This window comes from Colias croceus, chromosome 12 (genome assembly GCF_905220415.1).
Source record: "Colias croceus chromosome 12, ilColCroc2.1".
Taxonomy (NCBI): domain Eukaryota; kingdom Metazoa; phylum Arthropoda; class Insecta; order Lepidoptera; family Pieridae; genus Colias; species Colias croceus.
In genome coordinates this window covers 3,540,849-3,557,279 of record NC_059548.1, presented here as the reverse complement: position 1 = coordinate 3,557,279, position 16,431 = coordinate 3,540,849, and the positions used below count along the sequence as shown (strand labels likewise).

The 16,431-nt window shown below is 31.7% G+C and overlaps 2 protein-coding genes across 4 annotated transcripts in view; one reads left to right on the top strand and one right to left on the bottom strand.

The window, feature by feature from the left end:
• Positions 1–4,553: 4,553 nt before the first annotated feature.
• LOC123696035 lies at positions 4,554–15,377 on the bottom strand. Of its 3 annotated transcripts, none has more exons than XM_045642027.1 (5): positions 15,174–15,377; positions 6,880–6,934; positions 5,370–6,610; positions 5,104–5,277; positions 4,554–4,723 (listed from the first exon to the last, which is right to left on the bottom strand). In XM_045642027.1, the coding sequence occupies exons 2-5, from the start codon at positions 6,929–6,931 to the stop codon at positions 4,670–4,672; spliced, it is 1,521 nt and encodes a 506-aa protein (XP_045497983.1). In that variant the 5' UTR covers positions 6,932–6,934; positions 15,174–15,377; the 3' UTR covers positions 4,554–4,669. The 3 variants fall into 3 exon arrangements, with proteins under 3 accessions (XP_045497983.1, XP_045497982.1, XP_045497984.1); XM_045642026.1 differs by lacking the exon at positions 15,174–15,377 and adding an exon at positions 8,958–9,114; XM_045642028.1 differs by lacking the exon at positions 15,174–15,377 and adding an exon at positions 8,096–8,145.
• LOC123696047 (protein singed wings 2) overlaps positions 14,450–16,431 on the top strand; it is a 48,181-nt gene continuing 46,199 nt past the window's right edge. The window contains exon 1 of the mRNA XM_045642048.1: positions 14,450–14,522. The gene's annotated coding sequence lies outside the window, so the exon portion shown is untranslated. The remainder of the gene's footprint in view (positions 14,523–16,431) is intronic.

Genomic DNA, 16,431 nt, shown 5'->3' with positions numbered 1-16,431 from the left:
AATTATAAAAAGGGGTGATTAACAATAGAGTCATGGTGTTCGATTGACGAACCCCTGATGTTCAATAGTGGCTTGAATCTCCAAAGACATAAAATATGATGTCCGAGTTAAAGAATAAATAAATATTATTACCTCTAAGTGAAAACTATGGCTGGTTTTCGAATTACATGGTATTCGAGGGTGATGAGATTAATTTGAGCTTTGTTTGTTGAAAATCTCTCCCCCCCCCCTTTTTATTCTTTTGGTGTTTCCCCTGATTCTAACTTTTGTATTGATGAAATGATTTGAAACGACTTAAAAAGTCGATCTTAGCGGTTATTGAATGTACTGGTAAAAACTGATTGTGACGAGTTTTAAACCAACTTATCAAATCCGCCTAACTGCGTATGCAGATAGGCGGATGGCGTATGCCATGATTAGTAAGTTAAAAAATACATTCCACAGCGGGAGGAATTTTATATGAATTTAAACTTATCAATAATCTCCTTCAAAGCATCTCTATTAATTCTTAAACATTTGTATAGAGAATAGAAATCGCATTTAAATTTAGCAGTAATTAGGCACAGAGTCGCGGACTAATTTAATACGTCAGGCAAAAATTATTATTAATATATTTGTAAGAAATTGATAATAATAATTTACCTATTTCTATTGTGCTTACAAGATATAGGCAACTTCATTCTACTTGATTCGACTCGTATCGGATGGATTTTCTAATCTAACGATATTAAGAAATCGTTTTTTTTTTTTTTTTTTTTTTAATATTTACCCTCAATTCGGAAAAGGAAGGCACAATTCACATACATTTATAATGTCCGCGTAGCGAATACGATTCAAGGAGGAATAAAATCAAAAGATCGAAACACGTTTCCGATCTGCTTTCGGCAACTAATACTATCTTAAAACCGATATTTGTGAAAATGGATTATCTAACGTGTAACATCCAGTAATAACCATTCACGTTGAAAGATTTGTATTGAAATCATCGTAAATCACGTATAATTTATTAATAACATGACTCACCGTGTTGAGACAATATCTCAAACCTGCACACGAGCGGCTGAGCGCGCGCTGGCGGCGCCATACAGCTGCGGCGGTTCCTCGTCGTCGCTGGACCCCGAACAAGTAGAACTCAGCTCGGAAACACGTAGAAAGCGCACTGTTAAGACGCTCAACACAATTCGGTAGGCCCTTGGCCTGCGCTATAGACCTATGGTCGCGATGCCACGCTCGTGGTTGCAGATTTATACTTCATATAAATCCGAATTTCGTTCTTCGTTTGAAATAACGATAACGCAGGTAACACTTGAATATTCATTTCACTATGAAACGTAACGGACTTTTTATAAAACTATAAAACTATTTAAAAATAAAAAACTGAACTTTCTACTTCAATCTCGAAAGTTCGTTTAAAATTGTTACTTAAATTTAATTTAAATTATGAATATTTATTATGAATATATGTATTTTAAAATACAGTATTTTAAAATAACATAATATAATCTAACGACTTGCGTACGGTTTGAAAAACGACGCAACAATGAGGATATTTCTGGTGGCTTGCCGGAACTGTGGTGAGTTTTGTCCCCACCACTCGCGGCGCTGGCGGCGGTACCACGTGACGGGCTTAAAACTAGCACCATCTAGCGACTTCACGGGGAAAAAGGCGATGTACTCTCTCATAATGGACTACGGACGTCAAACGGAACACATAATAACCATGTTATCATATCTATTCAAATTGACTAAAAGCATTGCTTTTGCTTTTGCATTTTGTCTGTTTGATTAGGACGTTATCTACTGCATGGAACAATTATAAGAACCAAGTACTTAATTTTATGTTTCTTTTTGTTTGGGTTTTAATACAGGGTGTAATCGTAAGTGTGCACAAGCGATTATTCCGTAACTATTGCAGATACCAAAAAACTTTAAACTGATATCGAAAGTACTTAACCTAATGAGTAAAATGGCCATTATAAATTTTTTAAAATAAAACGAGAAATATCCAAAGACCGAAAATGTTACATTAAACGCTCCCATACATTTTGTATTCATAGCAGATTTTCGAAGTGATGTCCTCATTGTGAAATACAATGCGGAGCTCTATTTATAGATAGTTTCTAAATGAACTTCCCTTTAAATTTGCGAAGCAGAAAACCAAAAAAAGAAAGAAAAAGCTAAAATCTTTCATATTAAATGTACTAGGTTGATCCAAAAGTAATGATAATTGGGTATTTCCTGTGCACATAAAAATATAAAATAAATGTTTTTTGCTTGCTCATGTATTCACTAAGTAATCACAAAAAAATCATATCAACAGGCCACGTTTCCAATTATTTACATTAATTTGAATGTGAACCGTGCGTGCCAGAATGTTTCCCGACGAAAAGAAGAAACAACGATTCGACATGTAGAGGGTAAATTTCTAAATTTCTAATGATATCAGGATAATTTTTTGTCACGTTTTGTGATCATGGACGTTACCCGAGTTCACCATGTTTATGCTGAAACCAAAAAACAATCTATGTCCTGGATGCGAGCTTCCAAAGCGACGAAAAAGAAATTCAAAGTGAAAATCAGTAGGTTAGATTAAAACGGTAGTTTTTTGGGACGCTGAAGGAATAATTATGGTGGAATATTTTAAAAAAGTAGCCACTTTATTACTTCCAGCCACTTACTAAACAGACCAAATTAAAAGATTGCGGTAGGTTAGTAAGGAAAAGAGACATGGCAAACTGCGGACCTGAACGCTGTTTCACCAAGCAACGCACCAGATCACAAAGCGTCAGTTGCGATGGCTGCCATTCAAAAATCGGCATTCCAAATGCTTGAACACCTACCCTATTTTTTTAGATCTAGCTCCTATTTACTTTTATCTCTTTCCTCGGCACAAGAAACACTTTCTTAGCAATAAATTATTTTAAGACGACAGCGAAGTGATGGCCGCGTGGAGGGGTTTTTGTGGATGAAGTCAGTTTATTTTTTAAGTTTAGGAAAAAAATATTGAAGTATATTTTCTAGTTAGAAGACTATCTAGGGAACTACATAATTATTATAACAGTAATGACCTTGTTTAATATTGATTATCATTACTTTTGGATCAACCCATGTACATGGGATATTCGTATCTCATACTAAATGTATGGGAGGGTTTCAAGTTAATTTTTAAGATATTTCTCGTTTTATTTTTAAAAATTTATTATGGCCATTTTACTCATTAGGTTAGATACTTTCGATATCAGTTTAAAGTTTTTTAATATCTGTAATAGTTACGGAATAATCGCCTGTGCACACTTAACGATTACACCCTGTATATTTTATTTGCCTAAACCTATTTTTGTGTATGAGGATATTTTCGGAAATTATGAACCGATATAACAAATTTTTATTTAGGGAGTCCGGAAGTTCTGGAGATACAGAAGACTCTGGAGATTCTTAATATTATCAAGACAGGATTTCATTATGGAACCTCAAGGAAATCTTGGAAAAACTAATTAATTACCATGGAGGGGGGCATGCCCTGAGCAAGCGCAGTCTGCCTTGTTCATGGGACTGCAGCTAGTGCTAGTTAACTACCTGAACAGGCTGGGTGAAGCCGGTCGCAGTCCATTGTTCTTTGAACAAAGGCGCGGACCGCTTTACGGAATTTGCCTTTCTACGAATTTTAGATAGGCAGGTAGAGCGCTCGCTTATAGCACGAGTGGTCCGATGAAGTTCTAAACCCAGAATATTTTTTTGTTTAAATTTTTGTTGTTTAGTTGTGCTCCTCATACGGCATACCTATGAGCGATATTTTCTCCAAAAACTTCCAGTAGAATTTTTTTCTCCTTCATGTACATGTGATCGAACGCCCAGCGCGGTAACTCGGTACTTAGGTGGTCGCTGCTAGCAGCTAGAGGAGCAGTTAATAATATAATCTCTCGCAAAGGTGTTTGTTTATCAAAAAGTTTGTTTAATAACTAACTTGTTACACTATTGTTGATTTATTATCGTGACTTAATACAAAGAGACATTTTGTATGTGGTCAGCAAGGTGGTCAGCGACCTGCATACCTCCAATCCTTCACGTGACAGCATTATTTTTTTAGATTGTCTAGTATCCAACAATAATTCCTAATTGAAAAGTTTAGATTGCCAAAAAATTATACTTTATTCTAATTTATTTATTTATTTATAGCCTTTATTGCCAATATTTCTGGGTTACATTTTTACTTAAAACTAAAATTAACTAAGACTACTTAACACTAAGAACACTTTATTCTAATTATTATCTATTAATTACTAGCTTTCTGCCTGCGGCTTCACCCGCATAATCAAAGGAAACCTCGTATAGTTCCTATCACCGTGGGATTTCCGGGATGAAACCTATCCTTGGTCATCTCTCAAAGTATCTTTGTTCCAAATTTCATCCAAATCGATTCAATGGTTTAGTCGTGAAGAAAGGACAGACAGACCGACAGACCGATCGAGTGATTTACGTACATATATTTTATAATATGAGTAGGGATTTAATAAAATCAAATAGTAGGTATTTATTGAAATAATATACATCAATACAAAATAACACTATAATATATTTACATAATATTTACATACTCGTAGGAGTAATTGTTTCATGTTTACTGCTTGTGCTCTTCATATTTTTCCATTTTCATTTCAATACATCATTATCAACCCTTTTGGGATTGACAGCAGAAAAACTTGTGAAGTTGCCACTCCGCTTTCTAAAATAAGAAGTGTGTATTTTAAGTATAACAAAATAAAACAAAAGATATAATCACAGGGTATGTTATTAGATGTACTTTATGCTGCGATATAAAAATGTTCGTCAATTTTCAAATTGATTATGATGGCATTCATTGTCATCTGTGGCACCATTTTCTATTAATTCTAGTCCTCTAAAAACGCGCGTGCAATTAAAATGAAATTAATTTTAAACATAGCGTTGTAATTCTTATAAAATAAACCTTCGTCATATGTTTTCAAAAGTTGTAGCTAAGTAATTTAAAGTTCAATGCTGAAATAAGAAACATTGTTACATCGCTTTTTTTTTTTTAATAATGCAAGAAAATAAACAATTGAATATAATGCTTTTAAAAATTACCATGCATTCAATACTGCAGTAGAAAATTTTGTAACAGCCTTTACACATTTTGTGGGTAATCTTCCTGCACACATTACAAGAGCTCAACTTAAAATTTTTATTAAGAGATGTCACATTTTCATTAATTGGTATTACTTCGTCATGGTGTATTTCGGTATGCGGCTCTTTATTGCTCTACAATAAATAAAATTTAATTAGCACCAAACGATCCACAAGTTATTTCAGACAATATGATAAATTTCAAAAAACGGATAAAACATATTTACCAATTCTAATTCATCCGAGAAATTAAACGTTAATGGACTTGTAAAACCACTGTCTCTAGATATTGTCTCTATATCTGTTTCAGCTTGTTGACTAATATCTGATTCTACATTTTCGGGTCGATAGGTGTCATAATTGTTTTTCTGAAGCGAGTCGCTTTCAAATATTGAAGCCATTGGAGGATTGCCAGAGGAATTTAAAACATTATGTCCTATTGAATATTCTTTTTGTTCACAATTTGTATCCTGGTTTAAGGTTGCTCGAAGCACTGATCCATGTTGTGGTAATTTTGAAGTAAATATTTGCAATAAATGTGAGTTTTCCTCGAGTCTAGGATTATTACCGTCTTTGTTAGCATTGTTGTATAAATTATTAAGATCCCAATTTTCATGAAAGCTTGCTTCTTGTGCAGGTAATGTTGATTCAACTTGATATGTGTTTGGTAAATTCATGTTTCTGTTGTTAAATATTATGTGATTTTCATTAGATATAGAAGAACGGTTTTCTGGCATCAATGTTGGGATTGTGTTATAAGAAGGTGGTGATATCATACTTTTTTCCTTACACCATTTCATCATTTGAAATAAAATATGTCTACTTTGGTTGAAAGCAATAGGTAAAGAGCAATTTTTAGCGACTGTCGTGATCCTCATTGTAAAGTTGTATAAAACTTTCTCATTATGTTCAATTGGTATTAAATACTTTAGGACATATTCATAGGAATGGTTAAACATTATTCTTTTAAAATTTTCATAATATTGCAGGTGCTGATCAGATGGAGTTTTCTTAAAGTAAAACTTGATAATTTGCAAAATATCGTATAAAATTATATCTAACGGATGCAACGTTGTTTTCGGAACATAATTACTCAAAGAGTTATTTACAGACAATGAATTATGTTCCATATTTATGAATTGATGCATTGATGTCATTTCGTTGTTATTGTTTTTTGTGTGTGGATTAACTGAAACGTTGGGCGTAAAGTTCGGCGTTTGCTTGGAAGGTGGTATTTGGTGCATTGTACTTATGCTTCTGGCACGTTTTCTTGCCCTGGCTTTTGTATTTTTACTTTTGCTCAGGTTTTTATCGTGGTAATTAGAGTAAGTCTCATCTATAACGTTATTCATCAATTCGTTTAAATTTATGTCCTGAGGTACGAAAGGAGTTGGATGGAAAATATCGTCTATAATAACGGTTACATTTACGGGCTTATTCAGGTCAAAAGATTCCAGTTTTGAAGCACCTGTAAAAATAAATTAATTAAATTTTCTCACCTCCAACGATAACATACGCGTGATCGAGTAATGTATAAAATAAAATAAGAATTTTATCAATATAACAAAATAGAGGACGAAAAAGCACCTGTAACACAGAAGTGTTACACCTGTAACACTTCTGTGATACAAGACTAGAAAGTCTTACAAGTGTTTATGGGCGGTGGTGACCACTTAACATCAGGTGGCCCACCTGCTCCTTTGCTTGCTCTGACATAAAAAAAAAATCTCTACTCACAGCATTCATTTTGATAAGGTGACTCTAACGTGCAACTAGCAGAGGAATTCATGGCCTGGAACAAAAATTAGTAATTATAATTTGGAAAATCCAAAAGTGCACGACTCATAATGCTCATTTAATTATGAAATATATAAAATAAATAAATATATATATATATATATATATATACACAGTCTTGTAGTTTTCGTTTTTTATTAATTGCAATTAAACGACACTGAATTAATTAATCATTCGCATTCAGTGACCTACAATCGTCGATTAGAATATTTAAAAAAAAAAATTAACTCAAATGATGGATTTTTTCACAAGTTATAGTGTTTTCAGGTTACACACATGACGGACAGGAAAATTTTTTGACCTATTTCGGTGTTTTTTTCCAATTCTATTGAACTAAATCAATTTTTAAAAAGTATGGGATTAATCTGCATTATTATGCAATAGTATGCAAAATATCTTGATTCCGTGAACTAACAAGGCTATAATAATAAGAATAGCTGCAAAAATGAGGCGAAAAAAATTTTTCGATCGTAAAGCACTCTCTGATGCTTCGCATCGTCGTGCAATAATTGATGATTATTGTTATTACTATGATCTTGCTCAAACTTGAAGAAGTCAGACATAAGCATTATCTCTATATTTAAGTTAAATACCACGCCAAGATAAATATACAACGATAAACAACACGTCTGTATTTAACTAATATTATTTTTGGTAAAAGTTTGGTTAAAATTTAGTGTCGTTTTATTTTTATCGGTGTATTTATTATAATAAAGAAATAAAATAGAAGAGAAGAAAACAAATTGAGAGGTGTCAAGGGACACCCATCGTTACAACTTTTGGTCTTAATTCCGTCTAGCTCCCGTTTGCAACGCGCGATATGGAACTTAGTTCCAAAAAACATGTTACATGACAATGCGTTACTCTTCATAAACCAAGAACTATTGCATAATGTACATTCAATGGAACTTATGGTTTTGCTTACGCTGATTAGCTAAGAATACTTAAATAAAAAATCAACTTAAAAAAAATTGATTTGATTTTTTCTTCGCGCAGCCAGCATAGTACCGATGCGATGCCAATGTACATAATATATACAGTTAAATTCAATAAGATAATATTACTACGTATGGAGGAGACACCACGAACAAAATCTGTGCACCATTTTTTTTGCTCTAACTAGGTTTTAAAAATTATTATCTAGTTAGGTACTTACCGATGAAAGTTATTCCTTTGCACTTTTCCGTATTATTTGTGAAATATCGTAACACACACGAAGGCATATTTGATGCGTTTCCCTTTAAAACAAATAAAAAAGGAGCGTGCAGTTACGCCATATGGCGTATGTTGAGCGGAACATAAGTGATGTAGGCGGTGTCGTCTCCATATGTATATCTCAATGGTTAAATTGTAACAAATATGTATAATTAGTAATTCGTAAAGTATGAACATACCGATTTTTATTTCCTTTTCACAATATGTAGGTAATTGTTATTGTTTTTTTTATATAGTTTTAATTGCTTGTAAATTTTAATTTTTGATTTTATTTAAATTGTCACTGATTTTTTTCGTGTCGTGTAACTGTAAATGAAAGACACAGGCTCCTGAAAAACAGTTCTTACTATCTTAGGAGTCTGGGTCGCTCTAATTTGTAAAATGTTTTAATAGCCTGGTCAATTTAAACATTCGATGCTACATAAAGTCCCAACAGGCTGAATTTCTGTGAAGTTGTTGAAAATATTATTATAAACAATGTCTAAAAGTTCCCCATCATTACCCTGTAAGGAAAAAAATTTATTCAAGGACAAAGATCAAAAAAATGAGTTTTTCGCGATTTTCAGCAAAACGGTAAGTTTTATCATAAAGTACCTCAGGCAGGTTGTAGATCATAAAATTATCTATACCAAATGTATCAATACTTTTTTCTTACGAGCCACCGTTTCTGAGATATAACGATTCAAAAAGTTATAAAAGTTGTTATCGTCATAATATGCACACGTTTCCACGCCACCTATGAGGTAGTGTACTGTGTGTGTGTGTGTGGTTTCCGAAAAATCATCAGCTCTTTCGATACTTGCATTAATTAATGTCTTCATACCACGTTCAACAGTTTCACTTCAGTTAAAAGTTAAGCACAAATAAAACAATATTCAGGCATTTTTTAACTATAAAACTCAAAATTCCACATTATAAACACGTGTTTTCACTACAGAGTGACGCTCAAGACTAACAGAAATTCATTTATTACAGCAGTATATATAAGACCCTAGACGCCAAGACGTTGTCATAAAGCTTACCGCCGCCAAGCTTTGAAGAATTTCGATAAAGCAAACAATAGGTAATGTATTGTTTACGTTAACAATACATAGTAAACACGTGCAAGTAATAAATACCGAAACCTTTTTAGACTAGAGTAGATAATTTTTGAAACAAAAAAAATCGCAGTCGGATGAAACCCATTGATGAAAAGGAGGGGAATATGATGAAAATAAAAGGAAAAATAAATTACGGTCAATCCGAGTTCGGGAAGTGGGAGGGGGGAGCTTTTAAGAGAATAAAATGGTTTCTCTAGATTTCCGACAAAACTACAAGTCTTACGGAAAAACGTTCAATGGCAAAGTTGTAGGTAATAAAAAGATATACAACTTTTGTGTTAACAATTTTTTCACATAACCTCAAAATTTAGGTGAAAAACCATGTTACATATAACAATTAGGTTGTTTTTATGTATTAATTCAAAATAAGGCGCAAAAATAAATATTTTCAATCAAAAAAATTACAGTGTATTTGAGACTTAATAAAGTAAGTTTCCACCTAATTTCGTAGAAAAAAAAAATTTTTTGAAGTAGATAAAAATAAAAAACCAAACACATGGTTTTTTGAATTTTTCACCTAAATTTTGAGGTTATGTGAAAAAATTGTAAAGACAAAAGTTGTAGATCTTTTTATTACCTACAACTTTGCGATTAAACGTTTTTCCGTAGGACTTGTAGTTTTGTTGGAAATCGAGAGAAACCATTTTTTTCTCTTAAAAACTCCCCCCTCACACTTCCCGAACTCGGATTGACCGTAATTTATTTTTCCTTTTATTTTCATCATATTCCCCTCCTTTTCAAATGGGTTTCATGATTCATCCGACTGCGTTTTTTTTATCTTTTTATTATTTTTAAAGGCTTCTACCCCAGTCTATTTGTTTTGACACTCTTTCAAAATGACTGATTGACAAACAATTTTATGTTAAACCTACACAATAGAACTAAAGTCGTTGTCATAAAGCTAACCACCGCAAAGCATTGAAAGTTCTTTCGTCGTTTAATCGCAAGAAAAAAGTACTGATAAGTGCATTTTTTATAGAAAATTTTATGATCTACAATCTTTGCCAGAGGTACTTTATGATAAAACCTTGGATAAAACTTACCGTTTTGCTGAAAATCGCGAAAAACTCATTTTTTTGACCTTTGACCTTGAATAAAAATTTTTCCTTACAGGGGAATGATGGAGAACTTTTAGACATTGTTATAACAACACTATAAATAATTATGTTTTCAACAACTTCACAGAAATTCAGCCTGTTGGGACTTTATGTAGCTTCACCCTCATTTTTTGGTTTAAATTGACCGGGCTTTAAGTGAAATAAATGATTTATTTATTTAATTGTTTTGGAATTTGTTATTGTGTTATTTAATTTTAATATGTTACTTTTACCAACGTATTAATTAGATAATTATTTAATTATAAATAATTTAATTGATAGTATACACGTAACGGTGTTTGTTTACTTTCAAAATTATCAGAAATTCGTGCGGTACTGGTAAGCGCACGCGAGCAAAGACGCTGTAGGTAGGTTATGTTGAAAAATAATAGGTCCATTGTTACGTTAATGTTCTATTGTGCGTAGGGTCATTTATGGTGGTCCAAGGTATGCTTAGAGACATTGGTCCTCCTTCGGAGAATATGTTATTTCATATTTTATATCACAAAATAAAATTAAGTCATTCATTACTCTGTATGGATTAGTGAGATAATATTACTAGCATGTGTAATTAAAAAATAAATATTTTTTTAATGATTAAAACTTAAACATAATCTATGTTTAGATTGTAATCTATGTTTAAGTTTTAAAAATATTAGTTCTGTACTCCTTTTCTTCATGAATAATCATAAGATTGTACAAACCGTTAGATTATAAAGTAACTCGCGAGATAGTATTCGGATCCACTCATAATTATGATGTAACATTTCCTTGCAATTAACACAATATATTATTATTTGTTATACTATAATGCGAATACATCTAACAATCACAGTTATAAATATTTTTTTTCTATCTACAGTATAATATTTACACAACACATAATATTCCCTCTCTAGCTCTAGTTCTTTGTTCGTTTTATGTACCATGGATGTACCTCTAAATGCACCGTTACAGAAATCAAATGATTTTTTGAAATAAAAGTCTCTACTGTCTAAATTTATTTTCTATCGCACTCGTAGAATAATATTTATACAATTGTAAAGAGAAAACACTAGTCTCACTCATATCATTTTTAAAACACTTTTTGCTTTTTATATAAATAGAAATTATCTTAAAAAAATATTTAATGCGTGTCTGTTAGTAGCTTGTACGCCCTATGCATTTATGGAAACCGGCTCACAATGACGCGCGAAAAATTTAACTAATCGAATTATTTTTTTTAAACGCTGCGGTAATAACTAAATTTATTTCCTTTCGAAGGTCATGGTCTAACTCAACGAAGTTTAATTTTAATTATTAATTTATTAATAATTTATTATTATTTTATTAATAATTTATTTAGTAAAACTATGATCCACTTATCAATTGTACATCTGTATATGTAAAAAAGGTAAAGTTTCGTAGTACCTTATTCCTTTTTTGGGTGGACAATGGCGCGAAAGAATGAAAAGTGTGTTTTTTTTAATGTATTTCTATTTTTGTAAAAATTGAATAACCGAAATGATACCCTTTTGGATTTTTTAAACTTTTTAATAGTTTAGTTTATTATGAAAATTGAATGGTAAAGTTATTTCGATTTAAATAATAAAAATATAATTTGTAGACGTATGTAATCATTCAAGTGAGGTTAGTATAATTCAGGTCTTCATTAAATTTATATATTAGTACTAGAGGTCCGCCCCGGCTTCCCTCGTGGACTCGTGGTACATATTCACGTTTTCTCTACATAAGAACCATCCTCGAACTTCAAGGAATATTATAAAAAAAGAATTAACGAAATTGGTTAAGCCGTTCTCAAGTTATGCGCTTACCAATACCAACACATTTTGGGATTCATTTTTAATTTTTATATAATAAGATTTATATTGCCTTTTTATAAGAAAAGATATATAGAACGTCCTTACAGGGCATTCACCACCAGGACTGACAAACCTGTTTTTTGTTTTTATCTCTTCAAAACCCAAACAAGTAGAGTCTAGACACGATGGTCGTACCATGAATAATTCTAAACACGTAAGATATAAATAACCCTATTCAAATGCAGCAAGGTTCATATTTGATTATTATTCCCGTTTCATTGATATTGGATGACATCATCAGCACAATTTATTCTGGGGTACTGTATGTAAAATACATAAAGGTAGGTACTAATAATAACTTTTAATATCGCTTTCAACACTATAGGTACTCGTCTCGGTAAACTTATAAAAAGCTAAAAAGCAAATAAAATGAATAGTTAGGTAATATATTTTCAATGCGTATTCTCATACTTATTTCATACGGCAAATCTACACTAATATTATAAAGAGGAAAACTTTGTGTTTGTTTGATTGTAATGAATACGCTCATAAACTACTGGACCGATTTTGATGAAATTTGGCACAGACAATCTTTAGACCCTGAGAAAGAACATAGGCTACCTTTAATTGCAAAATATTAGTGATGCAACGAATACGAATACGATTATTCGTATTCGCCGAATAGTAGACATTTACCGAATATTCGTATTCGCCGAATATACGAATATTTAAAAACGAATATTTTTGTACGCAACTCTATTTACTACAGATTTAAAAATCGCGCGTAGAAATATGACGTGTGTAGAGACTGCTGATCCACTGGCCTTTTGGCGAGAAGATGTCCATTTTCCAAGTCTGAAAAAACTCGCACATAAATATTTTTCACTGAAGCCATGTACAGTCGCTTCGGAAAGACTTTTTTCAACGGCTGGAAACATCCAGACTGAAAAAAAATCGCCTAAAACAAGAAAATCTACGAACTTTATGTTTTTTTAAATAAAAATTTGCCTATTGTAAATTTTAATTATTAGAAGAGTAAACATTCATTAAATAAATAAGTCTTTTATTACCAAGGCGAGATATTCGTATTCGTATTCGTATTCGCCGAATAGTAGGTTTGATATTCGTATTCGTATTCGTATTCGTAAAAGTAGTATTCGTTGCATCACTACAAAATATGTACCACGGGCGAAGCCGGGGCGGACCGCTAGTTAAATATAAACATTAAACATACCTACACTCTCTGGATTAATGACGTCTATCAAAAAATTACACGATTAGAATAATAATAATTATTTGGTATATTGAGTTTAATCAATATTTTTCCATGGATAAACAAAAACAAAAATTACACTCCCATCAAGTGAAACTTTCAGACAGTTAACATAAAGATAACCTACCTAAGTAGGTACCTAGGTATGTACTCTTTCCTCGGAAGCAGGCTTAGGACGTAGTTTAATTATTTATTTATATTAAACCATTCCTACCATTACAGTTTACCCAATGCGATACAAATTTAAATAATAATAATAATTTAAATAATTTTTGCGGTCAAATTTACAATACAATTTATTCATTAATACAAAAAAACATTAATTAAGATTATAGGTAATATACAACCGTTACAATTATGTTTGATACTCTTGTCAAATATTATTATGATTAATACATTTATATAAAGCTGAATAATACATATTTTTTAATAGTCAAAATAAATATGTAATTTTTATTATATATTTTATATACCAAAATCGTCGCTTTCTCTATGACGTGACGGTATTGCATTACGCGACCTTGAAATTTTACTCTCAACGCGCCTAAAGAAGTTTCACTCCAAAATAATAATATAGTTAAGAAATACTAAAAATACGCTCAAATTCATGAAATTATTGTATTGTAATCAATCCTTGATAAGTGTTTTGAATTAAATCTGTTCGTTTAAAGTGGTTCAAAATAGAGTCTAAAGCAGTCGGTACATAGGTACCTACCTAACTAAAACCTGTATGTTAAACAATTAAAACAATAACAATTAAGTACACTAACATAAACATTGATAAATAACCAAAAATAATAGTTGTTTTCATGCGACAAGCAGTACTTATGTTAATATGTTTGAGCATTTTCCGGTTACCCCAAATTTTAACTTCATTTATGAATTATCGTAAGACGTTATACCTAGGTACCTACTTAATATTATAATCTATGATGACAGCTGTCGGTCAACTAATGTGACGTCATCACTCATCACAAACGTCATTTTTATGTCATTCTTATGCAGATGGGTTGGTTACTTGGTTGGTTTAATAGTGGTGTCATATAACAAATAATATGATCAATACTTAGTTTTTAATACAACCTGAGGACAATACGTAAGTACTAAATCTACTGAATTAAAAAAAAAAAAAACAGTTTTGCAAAGTAGGTAGGTATGCAGTTCGTAATTCACATGAAAAATATAAGGACAATATAAAGTCGTACGGAAGTATAAAATACAATAATATTATTAAATAAATAAATGCGATGCCGCTATCGGAAGATCATTAATAATACATAATAATTATGTAACCATATTTTTTTTGAAATTTCTTATTATTATTTCATATTTTAATTATTTGAAAGCTTATTATTTGAAATATTATGTTAAGCACTAAGGTGGACGAACCCGCGGGTAGAAGCAAGTATGTAATTCCTACTTCGCGTTTATAATTTTAGTAGGTAGGTAGTAGGTATATCAGGAGATACAGACAATGATATTATAAATGTAGATAAGTTACCAACACAACATTCGATCTTCAAAAATCGCATACACAATTATTAGAGGTCAAAGTAAGATGGCACATATTTATTATCTTGAGCGAGAAAGAGACAACTCAAATAAATTGTAGCTAATTGGCAACATATCAACATGCTGCACACGGAGCGCTAATAACATATCTATAGGTACCATAACTCTAATAATTGTATACCGATCGCGATGCAAATAATTTTATTTAAATCGATAATTTCGTGAGAATACCTACTTGTAATATATAACAATCCAAATCCAGAAGATCCTTAAAAAACACACTGCACAAATTATAGTAGTAATAATAACACTGCTTCAAAGATTTCTTAATTATTTTAAGTTTATTGTTATTAAATGCATCAAGGTGACACCAAAACCATAAACAACATTTTACGTATAAGACGCGCGACGACGTCGCCGGTCAGTGAACGAATGAGATATCTATTATTAAATGTGGCGCGCCGGCGCCGCGCGGAGAGCGGAGAGTGGGGAAGTATTTACTGGAAGGGGTAAAGCGTTTATGTGCAAATTTTATATTATGTACATTTAGAAATTAAAGACTTTTTAACGGGTTTTAAACGCGATGTATTTACCAAATTTACCGATTTACCTAAATCAAACCCTAGAAAATACTATATTATGTACATATTTATGAATAATATATTACCAATTTTAATATTATATATTTAAATATACAATGTCTTCAATTAAACGTGAGTAATTATAGGATTAAGGAATTAAAAAATATATTGTTTTTAACGAATTATTTGGAATGACACTGCTGACGTGTCTGCTACGCATTCACTTTATGACTGGAACGTCCGATTTTGTTGATGTTATTTTTATATATTGCACAGTCATGTCCTCTATGGTTTGCTAAGGGCAGACACTGTCTGCTTCGAACGATTTGAAAGTGTGTGTGCACTGTGCCATCAATGAGACCTTTGCACGCAACAAAATCTGTCATTTCTTTGCTCTAAATAGGTATGTTTTAAAAATTATTATCTAGTTAGGTACTTACCGATGAAAGTTATTCCTTTGCACTTTTCCGTATTACATATTTGTATTATTTTTGCGAAGGCATATTTGATGCGTTTCACTTTAAAACAAATAAAAAATGAGCGTGCAGTTACGCCATGTGGCGTATGTTGAGCGGAACATAAGTGATGTAGGCGGTGTCGTCTCCATATGTATATCTCAATGTTTGCACGCTTTTATTGCAAAGCTCATACACAGGCTCATAGTTGTTAATGGCATTGTTGATTGCTTTTCTTTGTAATTAAATTGACCTTGAGTTTTATTTGTAGAATACTGTTGTTTAAAACACTAATTAATAAACATTATTGTACCAATACTTAAATATTAATAGGTGAAGTTTGTAATGTTGAATGTTTCCTGGTTATCTTCGGAAATACTATTCGTTGTACAGGAGAGATACTACAAAGAGTAATTGATACCCATGAGGAAAAAACGAGTTATAAAAGTGTAATTTA

What these genes read in the sequence shown, in the direction of transcription:
- LOC123696035 (XM_045642026.1), bottom strand. An exon ending in ACCTTATCAAAATGAATGCT is followed by an intron (nt 6,611 to 6,879) that starts GTGAGTAGAGAT and finishes TTATTTTTACAG; the next exon opens with GTGCTTCAAAACTGGAATCT. An exon ending in ACTGCAGTATTGAATGCATG is followed by an intron (nt 4,724 to 5,103) that starts GTAATTTTTAAA and finishes TTCTTATTTTAG; the next exon opens with AAAGCGGAGTGGCAACTTCA.